Source organism: Pristiophorus japonicus, chromosome 1 (genome assembly GCF_044704955.1).
Source record: "Pristiophorus japonicus isolate sPriJap1 chromosome 1, sPriJap1.hap1, whole genome shotgun sequence".
Classification (NCBI taxonomy): domain Eukaryota; kingdom Metazoa; phylum Chordata; class Chondrichthyes; family Pristiophoridae; genus Pristiophorus; species Pristiophorus japonicus.
Genome location: NC_091977.1, coordinates 434970248 through 434995642, shown reverse-complemented (window position 1 = coordinate 434995642; position 25395 = coordinate 434970248). Strand labels below are relative to the sequence as shown.

The 25395-nt window shown below is 42.9% G+C and overlaps 1 protein-coding gene across 6 annotated transcripts in view; it reads left to right on the top strand.

The window, feature by feature from the left end:
- Nucleotides 1–25395, top strand: part of efr3a (EFR3 homolog A (S. cerevisiae)) — a 328887-nt gene that overhangs the window by 240309 nt on the left and 63183 nt on the right. For all 6 annotated transcript variants that reach the window (XM_070892800.1, XM_070892793.1, XM_070892785.1 and 3 more), the window contains 3 exons: nucleotides 9484–9656; nucleotides 15953–16028; nucleotides 21515–21676. In XM_070892800.1, the coding sequence (XP_070748901.1) occupies nucleotides 9484–9656; nucleotides 15953–16028; nucleotides 21515–21676 (411 nt within the window). The remainder of the gene's footprint in view (nucleotides 1–9483; nucleotides 9657–15952; nucleotides 16029–21514; nucleotides 21677–25395) is intronic.

The following is a 25395-nucleotide window of genomic DNA, read 5'->3' as shown; positions in this document are numbered from 1 at the left end:
CTCTGTTGCCTCCTGCCTTTTGCATTCTTTCTTGGGGTCCTGTTGATCTGAGCTCTCACCCACTCTAACTCGCTCAGAGCCCTCTCCTGGGTTCCGAATACTCCTTGCATTGAGGCACCGAGCGTTTCATGCTTGCCTTTTTATTACACTTTGACCCTTTAGAATTTTGCTGTACAGTGGCCCTTTTTGTTTTTTGCCTTGCGTTTCTCTGCCTTCCACTTTTACTCATCTCCTTTCTGTCTTTTGCTTTTGTCTCTATTTTGTTTCCCTCCGTCTCCCTGCATTGGTTCCCATCCCCCTGCCATATTAATTTAACTCCTCCCCAAAAGCACTAGCAAACACTCCCACTAGGACATTGATTCCGGTCCTGTCCTGGTGCAGACCGCCCGGTTTGTACTGGTCCCACCTCCCCAGAACCGGTTCCAATGCCCCGGGAATTTGAATCCCTCCCTGCTGCACCACTGCTCAAGCCACGTATTCATCTGAGCTATCCTGCGATTCCTACTCTGACTAGCACGTGGCACTGGTAGCAATCCCGAGATTACTACTTTTGAGGTACTATGTTTTAATTTAGCTCCTAGCTCCTTAAATTCGTCTTGTAGGACCTCATCCCTTTTTTTTTTACCGATATCGTTGGTACCAATGTGCACCATCACAACTGGCTGTTCGCCCTCCCTTTTCAGAATGACCTGCACTCGCTCCGACACATCCTTGACCCTTGCACCAGGGAGGCAACATACCATTCTGGAGTCTCGGTTGCGGCCGCAGAAACGCCTATCTATTCCCCTTACAATTGAATCTCCTATCACTATCGCTCTCCCACTATTTTTCCTGCCCTCCTGTGCAGCAGAGCCAGCCACGGTGCCATGAACTTGGAGCATTCATGATGCTGAGAATGATGTGAGTAGCACGTGCAGCGAGTTGGTCTTACCGCAGGTGAAGGGTCCACAGCCAGTTAGGGAATGGAAGACCAGCAGGAAGAGCAGTGCAAGGAAGGTAGTGCAGGGGTCCCCTGCGGTCATGGATGCTGCTGCCCTCCCCTGATGAGTCATCCCCCTCAACAGTACTCAAAGCGGTGTATCTGTTTTGCAGGGGGAATGACCGCAGGGGACCCCTGCACTACCTTCCTTGCACTGCTCTTCCTGCTGGTCTTCCATTCCCTAACTGGCTGTGGACCCTTCACCTGTGGTAAGACCAACTCGCTGCACGTGCTACTCACGTCATTCTCAGCATCATGGATGCTCCAGAGTAAATCCACCCTCAGCTCCAATTTAGAAACCAGTTGGTTTCTAAAAATGTCCCAATCCTCTGGCCTTCCACTATTCTTCGCAAAATTGTATGCCTTTGTTTTTGATTTCATACCATCCTTTATTTCATTAGTTAGCCATTCTCTTAGTCTTTCTCAGTGGAATATATCTTTGCTGAGAGTTATGAAATACCTCCTTAAATATTTGCCACTGCTTATCTACTGTCTTGCACTTTAATCTATTTCCCCAGTCCACTTTAGCGAACTCTTCCTTAATACCTTTGTAATTGCCTTCATTTAAATTCAGGACACTAATTTCAGACCCAGCTTTCTCGCCCTCAAACTGAATTTGAAATTCTACCATGCTATGATCATTCTTCCCAAGAGGATCCTTAGCTGTGAGATTATTAATTAATACAGACTCATTACACATTATCAGATCTAAAATAGTCTGCTCCCTGGTTGGCTCCACAAAGTATTGTTCTCAGAAATTATCCCATGTACACTCTTTGAACTCTTCCTTAAGGTTACCTTTGCCAATTTGATTTGTCTAATCAATTTGAAGATTAAAATTGCCCATGATTATTGCCGTACTTTTCTTACAAGCCTCCATTATTTCTTGATTTATACTCAGCCCTACAGTGTGGGTACTGTTAGACTTCACCAGTGACTTATTTCCCTTATTATTTCTTATCTCCACCCAAACTGATTCTACATCTTCTGAGCCAATATTATTTTTCATTACTGCACTGATCTCATCCTTTATTAACAGAGCTACCCCACCTCCTTTTCCTTTCTGCCTATCCTTCCTAAATGGCAAATACCCCTGAATATTCAGTTCTCAGCCTTGATCACCTTGCAATCACGTCTCTGTAATGTCTACCAGATCATAACTATTTATTTCTATTTGTGCTGTCAACTCTTGTATCTTGTTACGAATGCTGCATGCATTCAGATAAAGAGCTTTTAATTTTGTCTTCTTACTCTCTACTCTGACCCCACTTTCTGATGCACATGTATATGCTCTGTCCCTTCCTGTCATACTCTGGTTATCATTACCCCTATCACTACCCTGCACTATTGCCTTCTCCTTTTTGATGACTTTTAAAATTTCCATTCACTGGATCCCTCCCCCCACTATTTAATTTAAAGCCCTATCTACAGCCCTAGTTATTCGATTCGCCAGGACATGGGTCCCAGCCTGGCTCAAGTGAAGCCTGCCCCTCTTACTCCAGTACTGGTGCTAGTGCCCCATGAATTGAAACCTATTTCTCCCACACCACTCTTTGAGCCACATGTTTATCTCTCTGATCTTATTTGCCCTATGCAAATTTGGTTGTGGCTCAGGTGGTAATGTAGAGATTATTAACTTTCTGGTTCTGCTTTTTAATTTAGCCCCTGGAGCTGCTCATACTCCCTCAGCAGAACCTTTCTCTTTGTCCTACCTATAACACCTTTGTGACTGTGACAAAGGCAAACTATCTCTCCTCGTCCTTCTTGACTTATCTGTAGCCTTTGGCACAGTTGACCACTCTTATCTTTCTCCAATGCCTCTCCACTGTTGTCCAGCTGGATGGGACTGCATTTGCCTGGTTCTATTCTTATCTATCTAATCATAGGCAGAAAATCACCTGCAATGGCTTCTCTTCCTGCCCCCGCACTGTTGCCTCAGGTGTCCCCCAAGGATCTATCCTTGGTCCTCTACTATTTCTCATCTACATGTTGCCCCTTGGCGATATCATCTGAAAACACAGCGTCAGTTTCCACATGTATGCTGATGGCACCCAACTCTACCTCTTTACCACTTCTCTCGACCCCTCCATGGTCTCTAAATTGTCAGACTGCTTGTCCGACATCCAGTTCTGGATTAGCAGAAATTTTCTCCAATTGAATATTGGGAAGACCGAAGCCATTGTTTTCAGTGCCTGCCACTGACTCCATCCCTCTTCCCAACTTCTGTCTGAGGTTGAACCAGGCTGTCTGCAATCTTGGTGTCACATTTGACCCGGCAATGAGCTTTCAACCACACACCTGCAGCATAACTAAGACTGCCTATTTCCACCTCCATAACATCGCCCGTCTCCGCCCTTGCCTCAGCTCATCCGCTGCTGGAACCCTTATCCATGCATTTGTTATCTCTGAATTTGACGCTTCCATCGCATTCCTGGCTGGCCTCCCACTAGACTAGAAGTAGAGGGCTCGATCTTAAAATAAGGGGCCGCCCATTTAAAACAGAGATGAGAAATTTCTTCTAGAGGGTTGTAAATCTGTGGAATTCGCTGCCTCGGTGTGCTGTGGATGCTGGGACATTGAATAAATTTAAGACCAAAATAGACAGTTTCTTAAATGATGAGGGGTTATGGGGAGCGGGCAGTGAAGTGGAGCTGAGTCCATGATCAGATCAGCCATGATATTGAATGGCGGAGCAGGCTCGAGGGGCTGTATGGCCTAATCCTGTTCCTATTTCTTATGTTATGTTCTTCTTCTACCCAACGTAAACTAGAGGTGATCCAAAACTCGGCTGCCCGAATCCTAACTTGCACCAAGTCCTGCTCACCCATGACCCTTGTGCTCGCTGACTTACATTGGCTTCCGGTTAAGCAAAGCCTCGATTTCAAAATTCTCATCCTTATTTTCAAATCTCTACATGGCCGTGTCCCTCCCTATTTCTTAATCTCCTCCAGCCCCACAACCACCCGAGATGTCTGCGCTCCTCTAATTCTGCCCTCTTGAGCATCCCTGATTATAATCGCTCAACCATTGGTTGCCGTGCCTTCTGTTGCCTAGGCCCCAAGCTCTGGAATTCCCTGCCGAAACTTCTCCACCTCTCGCCCCCTCTTTCCTCCTTCAAGATACTCCTTAAAACCTACCTCTTTGACCAAGCTTTTGGTCCTCTGCGCTAATTTCTACTTTTGCGGCTCGGTGCCAAATTGTTTTATCTCATAATACTCCTGTGAAAGCACCTTGGGACGTTTCACTACGTTAAAGGAGCTATATAATACAAGTTCTTTTGTGTGAACTTTTCCCATTGTAAATTGTTACATACTTTCATGAGTAATTGCATTCTCCAGTATTAGATGGCCTGTGGACCAAATTTCTGAACAGTTTGTCAGCTCAGTCACCATTTTGTTTTTCCTTTATACATGAGGGAAGCTTGAAGGTAATTGTATCTCCCTTTTTCCGAGGGATGGGCAATAAATGCCGGCCTTGCCAGCGATGCCCACATCCCATGAACGATGTTTTTTTAAAAAAAAAACAGTATACCTTAATTTTAATAACAGGCCTCTTGTGTGTTACCTTATCAAGAGCTGTTTGAAAATCAATATACATGACATATACTACTTTCCTACCAATATTGTTATTTCCACCAAGAAATCCTGCTACATTTGTTAGACAGAACTTGCCTTTTACAAATCCATGCTGGCTGTTTTATGTCTTTCTATTATGGATTCTAGAAGCTTATGCATTACTAATATTAGGCTGACTGGTCTATAATTAGCTTGTTTATCCCTTTCTCACATTTTGAAGAGATGTAACATTAACAACCCTCTTCATCTGGCACAACTTCTATAATGTATACAAGGATGCTTGAATGATTGTACTCTAGCCTCACTCAGTGCATTGTGCTTTTTTCACTTGTGTTCATATAAAATATTCTGCATTAAATTCAAATTTTTAAACGTACAGGAACCGGCAAAGTAATTTAGGACCTGTGTCTTCAGTGCATTATATTTCATGCAGTACAGTTGCATATTAAGTTAGTCACTTTTTGGGGGAGGGAAGAGTTTGTATATATTTTAGTTAATTAAAAAAATGAATAATAGCAGTTAGTATTCGAACTTTCCAAAAACCAAATACCGAAACTATTTCACATTCAATAATGTTCCAGCGCATTTCTTTTCTTCATTCCACAAGAATTTGTGGCTACCTGAACTCTAATTATAACCTTAAAATATGATTTGAAACTATCTGCAAAAATGTGAGTAAGGCTGCTGCTAATGTCACTTGAATCAACTCTTAAGAGGTTTGAGAGTATAGGCAGTGTGACTCGCTCTTAAAATTCCTCCCTCCCCCCTCCAAACTGCAGGAAAGATGCCTGGACTCCATTTGGCATTTCAACAATGGCTCAGTTAAGATTGAAAGCTCTAGCATAGGAAATTGCATGAACAGTAATACCTTGTTGCTATGTTGTCACATACAAGTGATGAATTGCATTTGTTTCAATGCATAAATTCATGTGCAATATCAGTGTTCAAGCTGAGGTCATACTTGGCTGTTTCCAGATGGCTTTCGAGAGGGTTTCTCTCTTTGCCTGAGAAAATGATCAAAATAGTGTAAAGATAAAATTATGGGGAAAAAAAATCAACTAATGAGGATGAAAAATTAAAGGAAATCAGCAATAAGAATATAAGAAATAGGAGCAGGAGTAAGCCATTTGGCCCCTCGAGCCTGCTCCGCCATTCAATAAGATCATGGCTGATCCGATCATGGACTCAGCTCCACTTCCCTGCCCGCTCCCCATAACCCTTTACTCCCTTATCGCTCAAAAATCTGTATATCTCCGCCTTAAATATACTCAATGACCCAGCCTCCACAGTACTCTGGGGCAGAGAATTTCACAAATTTACAACCCTCAGAAAAAATTTCTCCTCATCTCAGTTTTAAATGGGCAGCCCCTTATTCTAAGACTATGGGCTAGACTTTCCACTTCACATTGTCCATTTATGGCCAATATATGACCCAAAATGGACCTCTATCGCCCATTTTGAGTAAAAAGTGGAAACTCGGCTCAAAATATCGCCCGAAAAACAGGTGTCGAAGTTTCCACTTTGATCGCCAAAATTATAACCTGCACAAGGCCCATTCCAAGTTTCAGCATCTAGCATGCACTTCGCTGGGCCGATGCAAGGCCCAAAAAAGTGCTGAGAAATAGTTGCTTTTTCTGGGCCTAAAATGGGCACTACGGATGTCATTTTGACTTCAGAGGAAGGGTGGAGGATTAGTTGTGATTTAATTAGAGAGTTGGTTGTACTCAGAATATTGGGGCAGGGAATATAAATAGGTATTATTACGTTATTTTTAGTAAATAGATTTTATATAGTAGAATTCACTGAGAGCTGTAATTTAGCCCCTGGAGCTGCACACACAAGTACACACAAATCTTAAACATTTAATAATGAACAATTTACAACTAACCTTTAACAACTAACAAAAGTAACAAAACAGGAACAAGAACAAGAACAAGTGAACAAACTGTGAAAAAACGCCCCCCCCCTCCTTACCTGCGGCCACGTTTCCCTCCAGGTCCAACCCCACCCCGTGTTCGCATCCCACCCGCCCGTTTTGGTCTACGCAGACCGACACCAAGACGACGTGCAGAGTGGGACGGCAAGACTTCCTGCCGTGGTGGAGGTGACGGAGCGAAAGCCTGAAGCTCCACTTCCGAGTCAGAAGGAACTGTGTCCTCCGTACTCACTTGCGTGCTCGGGGTCTCACTGCGAGCAGACACGACACCTTGGGGTGCAGCACCGTGTCCAGCCAGCAACGCATGCCAAAAGGCATTGTTGCGGCTGTCTGCTGCCGAATAGCCTCCAAGGTCTCCCTTGCAGTCTGTGACTGCTCAGAAGACCAGTTGGAGAAGTTCGTGCAGAACTCGCTTCAGGATGCTGGAAACTGCCTCCAGTTCGCAGGGAATCCCGCGAACCCCTGGATAAGGTCGCGACCAATCGTGACCGTCTCCCTGCACAGGGAAATCAAGCTTTCTGTCTGGCCCTCCATGGTAGGCGATTGCTCGCCACGCTGACCGGACCTCCGTGGGGTCAGCGTTTGCAATATGACTCGCCTTGGCGTCGCCATCTGCACACCGCTTGGTCCCGGTGCTGCTTCCATTTCAACCAAGATAGCTGCAGGTTGTTCCCCCCCGCCCCCCCAAAAAAAAAAATCCTCCTCCGCCATCTCCCCCTCCTGTGAGCTGTTAGAAGAGGGGTCTGTGAGTGGTAGCGAGCAGTGCTCAACGGACACTTCACCTTAGAAAGATGAATTAAATTTCTAAACAATACATACCAATATATTTCAATATTTCAATATCAATAATTTCAATATAATGCAAAACATTGCAATACATTGCAAAACCATATATGCACAAGGGTTCATCAGCGTTAACATGGCCTCACTCGTAGATCAGATTACATCTAAATGAATGAATTATAATTGCATAACGAATGCGTAACTACGATATTTCTCGTATGTTATTAGTAATGTTTGATACTTTGCCCGTTTCGCATTACTCACCAGGCTCGAGGGTGGGCTCGGCCACGCCACGAGTCGTGACCGCACGGCTTTCAGGACCCACCAAGGCCACCGCAAGCTCCTCGTATGGATTCAGAACGTGTACTTGAGTGGGGCCGCCACCTGTCCTCCTTTGCTCCGCGTGATTTAAACTGATCTTTTTCTGTAAATAATTTAACATTGCATGGCATAAGCTACCTTACTTGACAATAAACATTGAAGACTGATTTAAATGTTCAATTATTACATAACGTAGTGCATATGAATAATTTTTAATATTCTAGTTATACACTAAGTATACAATACATGTATGATTTTAAATATGACTTTTAAATATCTTTTAAATATTAAAATGCAACTTAATCTGGTGGCTGCATATGAATAATTTTTAATATAACATGCAACTTAGTATTAAGGTGAATAAATGTAATTGGTAATGTAATTTAATGTAGTTTTTAAATTTCACATTATAAATAATTAACATTGAGGAATTTGTTTGCAATTTATAAACATCAAGTAAATAATAATTTATAAACATGAAGTAAATAATACATATGTGTGCTTTCAAATATGACTTAAATATGTTTTAAAGACATATCAAACTTACTCTGGCAGCTGCCAGGAGACTGTTCCATCTTTTGCGGCACTGGTCAGACGTCCGCACCTCATGGGATGCCGATGTGAGAACATCGGCAATCTCCTGCCAGATCTGTCTAAGCACTGGGTGGAGGTTTCCCAAGGCCACTCCGTGTCAAGTTGTTGACACTACATTTATAAGTGCCTCGTTGGCCTCTTCACTGAAGGCTTTGGCCCTTCTCCTTTCCATTTCCCTTTCATTTCAATTTTGAATGTGCATGGACATTGCTGAAACGTCTTTTAGGATACCAAATAATAATCAACCGACCAAATCCTCTTTCCTCTCTCTCCTGCTCTCGCCAACCCTCACTTTCCTTCTGAGCATGTACGATGACCCATGAACTCTCCAAATGCGGCGAAAAAATTCACACACATGCGTAAAATATCGTTGCTAGGGAAGCTTTTTTTTGGGACTTCCATTTCACTTCCTGTTTTTTTGGGCGATCGTGAGATCGCTGAGAAATCAGATCGCCCATTTGACATTGCTGGGGTAAGGCCGAGTGGAAAATTGCAACAAAAAAAAAATGGGCCTTGTACAGGCGATCAGCATGGGCGATACATCACACATCGCTGGAATAAGGCCTATTTTTTGGGACCTTAGCCACCAAGTGGAAAGTCTAGCCCAGAGTCCTCTAGTTTTAGTTTCCCCTATGAGTGGAAATATCCTCTCTGCATCCATCTTGTCGAGCCCCCTCATAATCTTATGTTTTAATAAGATCACCCCTCATTCTGCTGAACTCCAGTGTGTCCAGATGGATCCAGATATAGAATATCAACAGTGTCCTACAGACTAATGAATTGACTATATGTAGTGTTAGTAAAAAGAGACTAAAATACCATTTAATCAGTAGATGTTGTCTCATGCTAACACAAGCTTTTTCACAATCTGTGTGATCTGATAAATAGATTTGCTATTTTTTCATATACAAATATATTGCAAATGTCACATCAGCTTTATGGTGATTTAGAACCTGGAACGAAATCTTACTGCAAGGATCCGTTCTAGCCATTTAACAATTAATCTTTTCACTCTGAAAGTTTATGCAGCAGAGATTTGTTTCACCTGTGAAGCCCTCATCAGTACAGAAAACCAGTACAAAAAAACTCTCATTTAACTTAGCAGTAGTTATGCACAAGACATTGGCAGTTTATCTTGATAAATGTGTATCTGAAACAAATATCTTACAAATCAAAAGTGCCAAGATGAACTGAAAGATTAATGGTTGATTCTGCCTGTTCTTTTTGTAAGCCAGCAGAAATCTGAAGACGACTTTGGGTAATGAATTAATTTGTTTACTCTTTATTAATACTAGGTGACTTCAGGATATAAGGCCAAAAGTATAGCAGCTGCCCTTCCATCTCCATTTTTAGAGCCAATACTATCAGTCTCTCTAATGGAAGATAGTGAGCTAAGGCAGCTGGTACTACACATTCTGCACAGTCTTATTGATCGTCATGAGAACAAGGCAAAGCTCAAAGGAATGAGGTAAACATTTTTTTTGTTAAAATAAGTTATTAAATATGTATGCTTGTATATTTTATTTTCATATGTAAATGTCAGACTTCACTTGAATGAGAAACATAAACTTGCTGTTGCAATGTGGATTATTGTCCAGTAAAAATTTCCTTAAATGTGATCTCGTTGATTTTTTTTTAAACATTACTTGTATAAAGAAAAACAATAGAACTACCGACAATTTCTGGTTGTTTTTTATGTGGGGATACAAATCATTCCAGATTTTGAACAAACTAAAAAGTCTCTTAAACAGTCTCTTCTAATGAGAATAGACTTGTTTATGAGAAGTTATATTTGAATATTGAATTACTATGACAAATTATCTTTACTGACATTTCTGGGATGCTATAAAATAAATATTTTGTTCTTCCATGAATGTAATGTATTTGCTTCATGGGTTCTTTGCTTAAGAATTCATAGCAACTCATTGCTATTAAGAACTAGTTGGTTTATTAACAAAGCTTTACCAATCATACTACATACAGCAGGAAAGGGGTACTGAGAGAATGATCAGCCATGATCATATTGAATGGTGGTGCAGGCTTGAAGGGCCGAATGGCCTACTCCTGCACCTATTTTCTATGTTTCATCATGGATGACCTAGACCCAACTGGCTGGGGCTTTGTTGAGTCTTGTGAACACCACGTGACTGGCTACTCACAATGCAATAGCTCGACAAACCTGTAAGCATACTCACACATACATATATTACAATGAATAAAAAATGAACTTTTACACATGACTTGACTTCCCTACACCTTGTAAACAGCTTCCTCACATGGATTGTATATTTTTCCCTCCTATCCATGTAAGATGCAGTTAATTGTATAATATGTGTAGGAACAACTTTCCTGTAACAATAATGATTGCCTTTTCATGGATCATGTGTCTTCAATCCAAAATTACAACAATAGCCCTTTAAAGTTATTGTGTTCCTAACACAGATGAGGCTGTTAAAGTAATAGTGACCTCAGTCTTTAACAAGACACTCCAGAGTGAGGAACAGGTCTTAGGGGCTGGCTTATATACAGTGCTCCCAAGGGATGCTGGGATCCCTTGGGACTTCAGGGGATGAGCTGCCTGATGGCAGAACATGGGAGTGCATGCTTTACAGATCGACAACATCATTCTCTTTCCTTCCCCCCCCAAAGTCAAAGTGAAAACTATTTACAAGGTGAGGTGGTCGGGAGCCTTTCTTTCCCTGGTGGACCAGCTCGGTACAACTGTCTGTTCTGGTGTGTTGGCTGTGCCCTCGCTGGGCTGGAGTGTTGCTGGCCCTCGCTGGGCTGCTAGGTGAGCCTGGCCTTGCTGGGCTGTTAGGCGTGATGGGTTCAATTTCCTGGTCCGGCGTGGTGTCGTTGATCCTTTGGGTGTGTGTTGTGGGCTCGAACAAGGTGGTGTCTGCTGTGGGTTGTTCAGGGCAGTCTGAACCGCAGCCTCGTTTGGTCCAGGTGCTTTCTGCAAATTTGTCCATTGTCTAGTTTGACTACAAATACCCTATTCCCTTCTTTAGCTATCACCGTGCCTGCGATCCACTTGGGACCATGTCCATAGTTTAGCACATACACAGGGTCATTCAGATCAATTTCCCGTGACACAGTGGCGCGACCATCGTTTACATTTTGTTGCTGCCGCCTGCTCTCTACCTGATCATGCAGGTTGTGGTGAACCAACGAGAGTCTGGTTTTAAGTGTCCTTTTCATGAGTAGCTCAGCCGGGGGCACCCCTATGAGCGAGTGGGGTCTCGTGTGGTAGTTGAGCAGTAGTCGGGACAGGCGGGTTTGGAGTGAGCCTTCTGTGACTCGTTTAAGGCTCTGTTTGATTGCTTGTACTGTCTGCCCTGCCTGCCCATTGGAGGCTGGTTTAAACGGGGCCGAGGTGACATGTTTGCTCCCATTGTGGGTCATGAATTCTTTAAATTCGGCACTGGTGAAACATGGCCCGTTGTCACTGACCAGTATGTCAGGCAGGCCATGGGTGGTAAACATGGCCCTCAGGCTTTCAATGGTGGCAGTGGCGGTGCTTCCCGACATTATTTCACATTCAATCCATTTTGAAAAAGCATCCACCACCACCACCAGGAACATTTTACCGAGAAACGGGCCCGCATAGTCAACATGGATCCTCGACCATGGTCTGGAGGGCCAGGACCACAAACTTAGTGGTGCCTTTCTGGGCGTGTTGCACAATAGAGCACATACGCTGCATTGCCGTACACAGGATTCCAAGTCAGAGTCGATACCGGGCCACCACACGTGGGATCTGGCTATCGCTTTCATCATTACTATACCCGGGTGTGTGCTGTGGAGATCCGAGATGAACGTCTCCCTGCCCTTTTTTGGTAGCACTACGTGGTTACCCCATAACGGGCAGTCTGCCTGAATGGACAGCTCGTCCTTTTGCCGCTGGAACAGCTTGATTGGCTCTTGCATTTCAACGGGGATACTGGCCCAGCTCCCATGCAGTACAGTTTTTTTTTTACTAGGGACAGCAGAGGATCTTGGCTGGTCCAAGTCTTAATCTGGTGGGCTGTGACAGGTGATTTATCATTTTCAAACGCTTCCATGACCATCAACAAATCTGCGGGCTTCGCCATTTCCACCCCCGTGGTGGGCAAATGGTAGCTGACTGAGAGCATCCGCACAGTTCTCGGTGCCTAGCCTGTGGCGGATGGTATAGTTATACGCTGATAGCGCGAGTGCCCACCTTTGTATGCAGGCTGAGGCATTAGTATTTATCCCCTTGTTTTCAGCAAACAGGGATGTGAGGGGCTTGTGATCGGTTTCCAGCTCAACTTTTAGGTCAAACAGGTACTGATGCATTTTCTTTACCCCGAACACACACGCTAATACCTCTTTCTCAATCATGCTGTATGCCCTCTCGGCCTTAGACAAGCTCCTGGAGGCATAGGCGACAGGTTGCAACTTCACCGCAACGTTAGCTTGTTGTAATACACACCCGATTCCGTATGACGACACGTCACATGCTAGCACAAGTCTTTTACACGGATTATACAATACAAGCAGCTTGTTGGAGCATAAAATGTTTCTGGCTTTCTCAAAAGCAATTACTTGGTTTTTTCCCCTTACCCAGTTCTCACCTTTGCGCAACAACACGTGGGGCTCTAAAAGGGTGCTTAACCCCGGTCGGAAGTTGCCAAAATAGTTGTTGTCCCAGGAACGACCGCAGCTCCGTGACGTTCTGTGGCCTGGGCGCGTTCATGATATCCTCTGTCTTGGCGTCTGTGGGCCGAATGCCATCCGCCGCGATCTTTCTCCCCAAAAACTCCACTTCTGTTGCCATGAAGACGCATTTCGACCTCTTCAGCTGCAGCCCTACGCGATCCAGTCGCTGGAGGATCTCCTCCAGGTTTTGTAAGTGCTCGGCGTCCCAACCCGTGACCAATATGTTGTCCTGAAAGACCACCATGTGTGGTACTGACTTGAGTAGGCTCTCCATGTTTCTCTGGAAGATCACTGCAGCCGACCGAATTCGAAACGGGCATCTGTTGTAGATGAACAGTCCCTTGTGCATGTTGATGCAGGTGAGGCCCTTCGAAGACTCCTCCAGCTCCTGCATCATGTCGGCCAAAGTCAGGTCGAGCTTGGTGAATGTCTTGCCTCCTGCCAGTGTCGCAAACAGGTCGTCTGCCTTGGGTAGCAGGTATTGGTCCTGTAGCGAGAAACAATTAATAGTTACTTTATAATTGCCGCAAATCCTGACCGTGCCATCACTTTTGAGTACTGGAACAATCAGGCTGGCCCACTCACTGAATTCCACTGGGGAGATAATGCCCTCGCGTTGCAGCCTGTCCAGCTCGATTTCCACTCTCTCCCTCATCATGTGAGGTACCGCTCGTGCCTTGTGGTGAATGGGTCGTGCCTCTGGGACCAAGTGGATCCGCACCTTCGCCCCGGAAAAGTTTCCAATGCCTGGCTCAAAAAGGGAATGAAATTTGTTAAGAACCTGGGTACATGAGGCTTCATCGACATGTGATAGTGCTAGGATGTCATCCCAGTTCCAGTGGATTTTGCCCAGCCAGCTCCTTCCAAGCAGTGTGGGGTCATCGCCCGGGACAATCCAGAGTGGCAGTTCGTGCACCATGCCCTCGAAGGTGACCTTGACCATGGCGCTGCCCAGGACAGTGATAAGTTCTTTGGTGTACATTCTCAGTTTCGTTTGGATGGGGCTCAGGACTGGTCTGAGTGCCTTGTTGCACCACAGTCTCTCAAACATCTTTTTACTCATGATGGATTGGTTAGCACCAGTGTCCAGTTCCATGGCAATGGGTAAGCCATTCAATTTTACGTTTAGCATTATAGGTGGACATTTCGTCGAAAATACGTGTGCCCCGTGTACTTCAGCATTGTCCTCCTCTCTCTCTCAGGCTCAAAATTGCTTTGATCCACCATGGACCAATCTGCCTGCCACGTGGTGGTTAGCAGGTTTTGCAGAGCTTGCAGCTCGTTGGAGGTGCCCCATTGTTCCACAGCTCTTGCAAACATACCCTTTGAAGCGGCATGAATAGGCTGAATGGAAGCCTCCACAACGCCAACAAGGTGTGAATTGCCTTGCATTCATCCTTTGTTGGGGACTCTGAGTCATCTGGGTCACCTGAGGCCTGCTGGCAGTTGCAGACTCGTGGGTTCTGCCCTGTACATTTCTGCTTGCAAACACAGTTCCAGTTAATTTCTGAACATTGCTAGCACTTGTGTGCTGAGAGATTTGTTTGGTGTTATCACTGGTGGACATAAACGCCTATGCTATCGCAATGGCCTTACTGAGGGTCGGTGTCTCTACAGTCAAAAGTTTTCGTAGGATGGTCTCGTGGCCAATGCCCAGTACAAAAAAGTTTCTGAGCATTTGCTTCAGGTAGCCATCAAACTCACATTGTCCTGCAAGTCGCCTTAGCTCGGCAACGTAGCTCGCCACTTCCTGACCTTCAGATCGCTGGCACGTGTAGAACCAATACCTCGCCATCAGCATGCTCTCCCTAGGGTCCCGAACCAGTGTACACAGCTCCTCATACGACTTATCTGTGGGTTTCACCAGAGCCAGAAGATTCTTCATGAGGCTGTAGGTTGATGCCCCGCAGACTGAGAGGGGGACCGCTCTCCTTTTTGCAGCGCTTCCTTCTCCGTCCAGCTCGTTGGCTACAAAGTACTGGTCTAGCCGCTCGACATAGGCTTCCCAGTGCTCACCCTCCGAGAACTTCTCCAGGATGCCCACAGTTTGGTGCAACTTTGCGTTGGATTCGTATTCTTGTCGCCAGTTATTGTGTTCCTAACACAGATGAGGCTGCACACAGGGAGGTTCAAGTAACAATGACCTCGGTCTTTAATAAGACACTCCAGAGTGAGGAACAGGCCTTAGGGGCTGGCTTATATACAGTGCTCCCAAGGGATGTTGGGATCCCTTGGGACTTCAGGGAATGAGCTCCCTGGTGGCGGAACATGGGAGTGCATGCTTTACAGATACACAACAAAAGTAAAAATTAGTGCTTGGATAACAAAGTTTAGAATACATTGAGGGGCAAAACTCACAAAGCAATTAGCAATTCAGTTAACTCGCCCCCCTTTTTCCACTACCATAGGGAAAAGGTACTTGAGAAGCATCCAGAAAGATAGGGATTTTATAGAATCACCAAATGCTGTTCCACTTCTTCCGTTTGGCATTGAATACTTCATAAGATAGGTAAAGGTCCAGATGCTATATGGGTGTAAACTGTTTTGGTTGATGAGACAACCCTGCTTTTGATGGAAATAAAAACAGAACATGTCAGAAATGCACAGCAAGTGGTTCAACATCTGAAAGTGAAATAAGCATGTCAGATGTGACACTTCATCAGAAATATAGTATGGTCTGGAGACGGCAGTGCTGCTGGGTTGCACCACTGTAAAACAGACACTGGTGTCAAACCAGTACTTGCCATATAGAGAGGTTATTACAGCTCGCGTCTTAAGTTTTGCTTATCTCAAGATCTACAGTTCCATTTATATTTTGGGAATGCTGTTTGTGTACTACTTTTCTTTAATTTCATATAATGTGTGTTTACTGGCATTATTGTACAAAAGCAGTTATCTCAGTTGGTCGCTTGAGAGTTCACCAACCTAGTCAAATACAACCATAATTAAAATGGTGAAACAATATGAAAATTATTTCAAAAGCACATGTTCAAGATTCACCATATTATTTGTGGTGTCACTTTTATTTGCGGTGATTGGCTACACAATTATTCACTCGTATTGCCATTCTTTTCTAATCAGAATCATCGCCGATGTTTCAGCGCTGAAGATAAAGAGAGACAAGAGCTCGAAGCAAGATATAAGTTTCATGAAAAAGGTAAATAAAGACCCAATTATGCAGTCTCATTTAGTTTGTAATGAACAACTAATAAACAGGTCAGTGCTTTTGTTATACTTTTAATCTAACATGCTGGTGGATTCTTACGGTTCCTCAATGAGACAATGTCTGAGGTTGGTACTCCTACTTCATTTAAAAATTGTAGGAAAATCCTGAAAATTACTCGGTTTATTTTTCTCAATTGCATGTTATTTTTTCTTTCTCTCTTTATTTTTCTCTCTTTTTCCTGTCAGCATTGATTTCTTGTTGGGTATGGTTCCACAGGCATTGATTGCTCTCCAGTACCTTTGTGTGAGTCCTGACAAGCTATTTGGCCATTGGATAGAAATAGGCGAATGATTACATTACTGGGATAGTATTTACAGCGCAGAAATAGGCCATTTGGCCAACAGGTTTATGCTGGTGTTTATGCTTCACACGAGCCTCCTTCCACCTTGCTTCATCTCACCCCATCAAAATATCCTATTCCTAGCTTCCCCTTAAATCCATCCATTTTATTTGCCTCAACTACTCCATGTGGTAGAAAGTTCCACATTCTAACCACTCTTGAGTAAAGAAGTTTCTCCTGAAATCCTTATTGGATTTATTAGTGACTGTGTGGTATTTATGGCCTCTTGTTTTGGACAAGTGGGAACATTTAATCTACATCCAACTTATTGAACCCCTTCATCATTTTAAAGACGTCTATCGGGTCACACCTCTGCCTCTTTTGTTAGAGGCTATTACAACATCTCAGTAAGAGTAATCTGGCCCCATATTTGGCTTTTGACTTATTTTGTTGCATTCTTAGTCTCTGGTTTCAGAAATAGAATGATTTTTTTCAGAACCCTGTACAAAGTTCAAACTGGCTGGTCCTTTGATGTATCTTGTCATCAAATGGGATCTCTTTACTGATGACCATTCTGCTGAGAGTGAAATTAACTTTCCTTTTTTAAAAAAAAATACAATGACCAAATTTCTGCAGGCAGTTGGATAGAACTCACTAACAGACAGATGGTTTGTTATCTTTGTTGAGGGGATCTGGTAACAATTTTGCGAGAATTTATTATTACAGATTTTGCTTAATAGTTGAAAAGCTCTCTTCAGTTATACATTTAACCTCTTGAGCTTGGTAATTACTTACAAATATAAGGGGACAAATGGTAGCAAACCTGGCTTTTGGCAGGCTACAGGGAAAATCGATCCTTTATTCTTGAACTCGGTAGAATCCAAAACCACACAGATTAGATAAGATTAACAAATTGCACAGATGATTTGATGATCTACATTTTGGGAGGTGTTACCAGGCTCTCTCATCTGAGATTAGAGTTGATTGCGCTCAAATTAGACCGGTCCAATGGACATATGAACAATGATGACAGGTTAAAACCCTCTGGTCCATTGACCCTGTCCCACACCATTGCAATAGCTTGTATCACAATATGTACACTCCACCCCAACCAAATCATGTGAGGCGCAAAACGCCCAGGCCCATTTGGGGCAAAAAAATCTGGGAAATTCCTCACCAAACCATCTAGGCAATTGAAACTAGTTCAGATCTCTCTTGCCCTGAATTCCCTGCAGTACCTACCTTCTGCAAGAAGTGATCACTGCCCCAGCTAGAAACAAGTGTGGATGCTCAGTTGAGTATATTCAAGGCTAAGGGCAGGAAAGTGGTGTTGAGGTCAAAGATCAGCCATGATCTTATTGAATGGCGGAGCGGGCTCAAGAGGCTGTATGGCCTACTCCTGCTCCGAATTCTTATGTTCTTTTGTTCTAACACTCGCACAGATCTTCGTATCATCTGCAAATTTGCAGATCGTGCCCCCAACACCTAAATCCAGATCACTAATAAAAATAGTAAAGAACAACGATCCCAACACCGATCACCAAATCCAAATCTATCTGGAACTACTTTTTTGCCTACATCCTGCCTGCCCGTTCTCAATCTAGTTCATTTATGTTACCACTACTACCAGAGGCTTCAATCATAGAGAAGCCTCTTGTGAGGTACCTTATCAAAAGCTTTTTGGAAGTCTAACTAGACAATATCTCCTGTGCTTCCCCCATCCATCAACTTCATAACTTCTTAAAAAAACATACAATTAGATTTGTACGGCTTTTATGAAGCTGTGCTGGATGTCCCTAATATGTCCTTCTCTGTTGAAGCATTCATATATTTCATCGCTAATGATTCCCTCAAGCATCTTACCCATTACTGATGGACCTATAGTTACCCGGGTCCATCTTTTCTCCTTTTTTAAAGATGGGGACAACATTAGCCTCCTCCAATCTATGGGCGCAGTGAGCTATTAAACATACAGGCTAGGGGCACGCTCAGCACAGCAAGGATCTGAAGGCCTCGGAGAGGGTGCTGAAAAGATTTACAAGAATGATTCCAGAGATGAGGGACTTCAGTTACGTAGATAGACTGGAGAAGCTGGGGTTGTTCTCCTTAGAGCAAAGATGGTTGAGAAGCGATTTGATAGGTGTTAAAAATCATGAGTGGTCTAGACAGAGTAGAGAGAGAGAAACTGTCCCCATTGGCAGAAGGGTCGAGAACCAGAGGACACAGATTTAAGGTGACTGGCAGAAGAACCAAAGATGACATGAGGAAAAACTTTTTTTATGCAGAGAGTGGTTATGAACTGCCATGCACTGCCTGAAAGGATGGTGGAGATCGATTCAATCGTGGCATTCAAAAGGGAATTGGATAAATACCTGATGGGAAAAAATTTGCGGGGCTACAGGAAGAGGGTGGGGGAGTGGAACGAGCTAAAGTGCTCTTGCAAAGAGCTAGCATGGGCTCAACGGGCCGAATGGCCGCCTCCTGTGCTGTAATGATTCTATGTCCCATCTCCCTGAGGACCCTCGGGTGGTTATCATTACAGCCTAGCTGCTCTATCTATTTTCAAGTTCTTTCTAAAACAATATGCTTATCTAAGTTAATATTACTAGTTTTGATTGTAACATTATTAAATTCTAATAGTCGAGCATCATATCATCATCAAGAGTGAAGGCCGATGCCAAGTATTCATTTAATATTTCTACCATACCCAGTGAGTCCTCTGTAATCTGTCCTTGAACATCCTTCAGTGCCCCAATACAGTCTTTTACAGTTCTCTGACTCTTCACATAACTGAAAAAGCTTTTCCCATTACTTCCACAAACGTCTACAATTCTCTTTTCTATTAGCCTTTTAGCTGATCTAATCGCAACCTTTGGTTTCTTTAGTTGTTCAAATGCCTTTAGTTTCTGTTTACATTTTATTTGTCTTTGTACGTAACCAGTCAGCCAGCTTGGCTTTTTCTTAACACATTCCCTTCTTTTGACTTTGGGTACATAATTTGTTTTCCACAATTTTATTTCTTGTTCCTAAAAAAAACTTTCCATTTTGTATTGTACATCAATCTCAACACCACAGAGTTGGGTTATCCAATTTACCCATTCCTAATCATTTGCCAGTTGAGTGAAGTCACAGATTCTCAGTACCTTTTAGTTGTACCAGCCAATTGAAATTATCTGTTTTCAGAAAAGTAAGAATTGTATTATTCAAAAAATTCGGCACTGAACAGAATCGACAGAGCTACACACTCCTTTTTCATGTCTGTGGTGTTCTCTTCCTGTCAGAATTCTGCCTGTTGTATGCAGAAGTTCAGATATAGCATTAACCATAACCTATTGAACCAGGGTTTTCTGCGCATAGTTGAGCTTTGAGATTTTGACAATTTCATTGGCAATCTAATACCGTTTCTCCAAATCTTTTGTGCTTTTAACAAGCACCATGGTCAAACTGAAAATTCTGTTTTGGTTGTATTTACCTCCAGCTGTACCTCTGGCACTAAATATACTGAAAAAAGCAAAATGTATACTTGGAAAATATATATATATCTTCCTACAGTGACCATGCCATAAACTTCGAGGAAGAGTAGTGAGGGCAAAAGCCCTGTAATTTTTTAACAAACAATTCGTTGCTGAAATGAGGGTACTTTTTGGATGCATGTACTAAAATGGCCTTCCTCATCGTTGATTACCTGTGGTCGGCTGAACATTTCTTGGGCTTTTGATTGGTATATTTACAAAGCTGAATCTTGGGTAGATAAGTGATCATTATACCATAAAGATTAGTTTATGATTAATGACTTGCGTGATTTGGTTATGGTAGGAAACATTCATAATTGATTATACTTGGCATGAAGTTGACATTGATGAGCTCCAGATAGTAAAAACTCTCGTGACGGCATCTGATACAATTTAAAAAAAAATTGAACCACAAGGAAAGTTACCAAAGATATTTGATCTCATTTGTAATAGTTCTATAAAAATGTATTGCATTTAGTATGTAGTAAAAACTTAATTTCCTGAGATTTCATTATTTTCATCTTTGGTCATTACTTGTGATTTAAACACAATGTAGCTCAAAAAATGTAATTTGCTTGTGGCTTTAATAGTGTAATAGGTCAATTGCTAGATTGCTCAGGAGAATTAACATTTTAATTCAGGTATCTAATAAAAATGGAATCTATTTTAGAAATAATCAGAATGCATTTGTCTAAAATCATGAATATTATAGACTGTAGGAAATGCAAATAATTTTCATCAAATTTGAGTTATATAATGAGTTATGACTAAAATGAAATTGCCGCTTCCACAAGATCTTTGTACAATTAATTGTTGGAAGCTTCCCCCACCCCCTGGCCCCAATGTGCATTTGAAAAAACACTTCCATTATTAGTTGTACAAAAAGAATGATAATTGGAGACAGTTTAGCGTCTTCAGATTAGTGTATACTGCTGATTAGTCAGCCTCCCCACCTCAGTCCTCTCAAACCACTATCACCTGTTACTCCTGCCAAGCAATGGGCTAATTGATCAGATAGCACGGAACAATATATTCTTACCATCAAGAGGAGCTTACTCAAACAAAAAATGACTGGTGGCCACAACTTCCATGGACCTCATCTATGAACATTCTCAAATAGTAGGGCACAGATTAATCGAGGTTTCAATTATACTCCCATTACCAGGCTGTACTCCCATTACCAGGCTGTACTCCCATTACCAGGCTGAAATCTGCTACCTCATCATAAAGCAACACTTGTCAAAAGATTAAATAATCAAATCTAAACCATATAGATCAGGAACATTTCCATGACATGCTATTCTTTATTCAATGAAGCATCAGTGATGAGGGGGGTGGTGTGAGTTAGAAAACTATTCTGGCAGCTATAAATTTGTGTGCAAGGATCAATTTGAGGTATGAAAAGTGGGGCTAGCATGCCAATTTGCCACTGTTCATGATAGTGAAGTTACTTTGTAGTGCAAAAAACAATTTTGAATTATCAGGAGCAGACTGTAGTCATTAAATGTTTTCATAAAGAAGTATTGATTGTTGTTATAATACTTAAGCACATTTGTTGATGAAAATGAGTAATTAAAACATTCCAGATTATGCTGACCTTGAACTTTAATTGCATTTGTTTTCAGCAAGGACAACAGTTGTACAGACACATTTATCTGGGTTGTAAAGAAGATGATAATGAACAGAAAAACTTTGAATCCCTTTTTGTTGCTCTTTTACTCATCACAATTGAACTGGCCAATGATGAAGTGATCATAGATTTGATTCGTCTTGCTCTTGCCATGCAGGTACTTGGTACACAAATTTGTCCAGGTTTATAGTTTTTGGAAATGGTTAATTTGTAATTAATGACCTTTTAATTAATATAATGACATTAATGCAGACTTGCTTACCAGTCATAATTGCACTATACAAACAATGTGAAACCAGGCAATGCCTATAATATAAGCCTTGCAGTTATGTTCAAAACTTGTCCATCAAAGAAGAGATGTGTACTGGACCATGCTGTTGTTTATATTAGGAAACTAAGCCAAGGGTTTCCGCTTTGGGTGCAATCGGTGATCCGGGCATAAATTGCATTCAAAATTGAGCTTGTTTTGCGAAGTAAATGTTTGCTCAATTTTCAGCTCAACACACATTTGTATATCATAGAATCATAGAAATTTACAGCACGGAAGGAGGCCATTTCAGCCCATCGTGTCTAATAAGTCCTTACTCTATAGTATAAATGCACACGAGGCCCATACTTGAGAGGAGGTCACTCTGACCAGTCCTTTATTAGCCAGCACTGAAGTGATGAAGGTGGGTGGAGCTTCCCCTTTTGTACCTGAAAGTCCAGGTTAGGAGTGTCTCCCACAAGTTCACCACCTAGTGGTCAATGGTGTACAACTTAGGTCAGTTTATACATGGATTACAATGACAGTTAAATACATGACCGTGTCCGTGCCAGCCGACCAAGAGCTATCCAGCCTAATCCCATTTTCCATTTCTTGGTCCCTAACCCTGTAGGTTACAGCACTTTAAGTGCACATCCAAGTATTTTTTAAATGTGGTGTCTGTACCACCCTTTCAGGCAGTGAGTTCCAGACCCCCACTACCCTCTGGGTGAAGACATTTCTCCTCTAAACCTTCCCCCCCCCCCCCCCCAATTACTTTAAATCTATGCCCCCAGGTTGTTACCACCCCACCCCAATGCCAAGGGAAACAGGTCCTACCTATCCGCTCTATCCAGGCCCCTCATAATTTTATACACCTCAATCAGGTTTCCCCTCAGCCTCCTTTGTTCCAAAGAAAACAGACCCAGCATCTCCAGTCTTTCCTCATAGCCAAAATTCTGCAGCCCAGGCAACATTCTTGTAAATTTCCTCTGCTCCCTTTTCAGTGCAATCACATCTTTCCTGTAATGTGGTGAGCAGAACTGCACGCAGTACTCCAGCTGCGGCCTAACCAGTGTTTTATACAGTTCAAGCATAATGTCCTTGCTCTTGCATTCCATGCCTCGACTAATAAAGGCAAGTATTCCATATGCCTTCTTAGCCACCTTAAGAACCTGGCCTGCGACCTTCAGGGATCTGTGGACCTGCACCCCAAGGTCCCTTTGTTCCTCTACACTTTTCAGTATTGTACCATTTAATGTGTATTCCCATGCCCAGTTCGACCTCCCCAAATGCATTACCTCACACTTCTCTGGATTGAATTCCATTTGTCACTGTTCTGCCCACATGACCAGTACATTGACATATTCCTGCAGTCCGCAGCTTTCTTCTTCATTATCAACCACACAGCCTATTTTAGTGTCATTTGCAAACTTCTTATCATACCTGCAACATTCAAGTCCAGGTCACTGATATATACCACAAAAAGCAAGGGACCCAGCACTGAGCCCTACGGAGCCCCTCTGGATATTGCCTTCATCACAAAAACACCCATAAACCATTACCCTTTGTTTCCTCCCTCTGAGCCAATTTTGGATCCAACTTGCCACTTGGCCCTGATTCCCATGGGCTTTTATTTTCATGACCAGTCTGCTATGTTGGACCTTATCAAAAGCTTTGTCCAAGACCGCCCTAAGTGGAGGAAGAGCATCCGGGAGGGCGTTGAGCACCTCGCATCTTGTCGCTGAGAGCATTCAAAAACCAAGTGCAGACAGCGGAAGGAGTCTGTGCGGCAAACCAGCCTTCCTACCCACCCTTTCCTTCAACCACTGTCTGTCCCACGACAGACTGTAATTCCTGTATTGGACTGTACAGTCACCTGAGAACTCACTTTCAGAGTGGAAGCAAGTCTTCCTCAATTTCGAGGGACTGCCTATGATGATGATGCTAAAATCCATATATACTACATCATACGCATTGCCCTCATCGACCCTTCTGGTTACCTCTTCGAAAAATTCAATCAAGTTAGTCAGACGCTACCTCCCCTTAACAAATCCGTGCTGACTGTCCTTGATTAATCCATGTCTTTCCAAATTAAGATTTATCGTATCCCTCAGGATTCTTTCCAATAATTTTCCCACCACTGAAGTTAGGCTGACTGGCCTGTAATTACTCGGTCTATCCCTTTCTCCCTTTTTAAACAAAGGTACAACATTAGCCGTCCTCCAGTCCTCTGGCACCACAGCTATAGCCAGAACGGACTGGAAAATGATGGCTGGAGCCTCTGCTATTTCCTCTTTTGCTTCTCTTAACAGCCTGGGATAAATTTCATCCGGACCTGGGGATTTATCAACTTTCAAATCTGATAAACCCGTTAATACTTCCCCTCTCGCTATGTTCATCTCGTCTAATATTTCACACTCCTCCTCCCTCATTGGAAAGTCTGCATCGCCCCTCTCTTTTGTGAAAACAGGTGCAAAAAGTATTCATTAAGAATCATACCCACGTCTTCTGCCTCCACACACAGATTTCCTTTAAGGTCTCTAATAGGCCTCACTCTTTCCCCAGTTATCTTCTTACTCGTAATATATTTGTAAAACATCTTTGGGTTTTCCCTGATTTTACTTGCCAACATTATTTCATGCTCTCTCTTTGCTTTCCTGATATCTTTTTTAATTGCACCCCTGCACTTGTCTTCGTAGAGTTTCTCTATCTGTCATAAGCTTCCCTTTTTTTCTTTATCTTACCCTGTCCCTTGACATCCAGGGGGCTGTAGATTTGTTAGCCCCACCCTTATTTTTTAAGGGAACATACTTGCTCTGTACCCTCAGGATTCTCCACCTTGAATGCCTCCCACTGCTCTGACACTGATTTACCATCAATTAGCTGTTTCCAGTCCACTTTGGCCAAATCTCAGCTTAGCAAAATTTGCTTTACCCCAATTGAGAACTTTTATTCCTGGTCCACCTTTGTCCTTTTCCATAACTACCCTAAATCTTACTGAATTATGATCACCTAGCACCAAAATGCTCTCCCACTGATGCACCTTCCACCTGCATTTCTTCATTCCCCAAAACCAAGTCCAGAACTGCCCCCTCCCTTGTTGGGCTTGTTATATACTGGCTAAAGAAGTTCTCCTGAATGTATTTTAGGAACTCCATTCCCTCAGTACCATTTACACTACTTTTTCTCCAATTAATATTAGGGTAGTTGAAATCCCCCACTATTACAGCTCTACTTTTTGCACTTCGTAGCCATTTGTTCATCTATCTCCCTCTGATTGTTTGGAGGTCTATAGTACACTCCCAGTAGTGTGATCGCCCCCCTTTTTTGTTCTTCAGTTCAACCCATATGGCCTCGTTTGATGACCCCTCTAACATGTCATCCCTTCTCACAGCTATAATTGTTTCTTTAATTAATACTGGGACCCCCCCCCCCCCCCATTCCATCTGAAAACCCTGTACCAGGAATGTTGAGCTGCCATACCTGCCCTCCTTTCATCCATATCTCATATTATACTGCCAAATGTCCATCTGTGCTCTCAGCTCATCTGCCTTATTCCCTATACTTCTTGCATTGAAGTATCATCATCATCATCATAGGCAGTCCCTCGAAATCGAGGAAGACTTGCT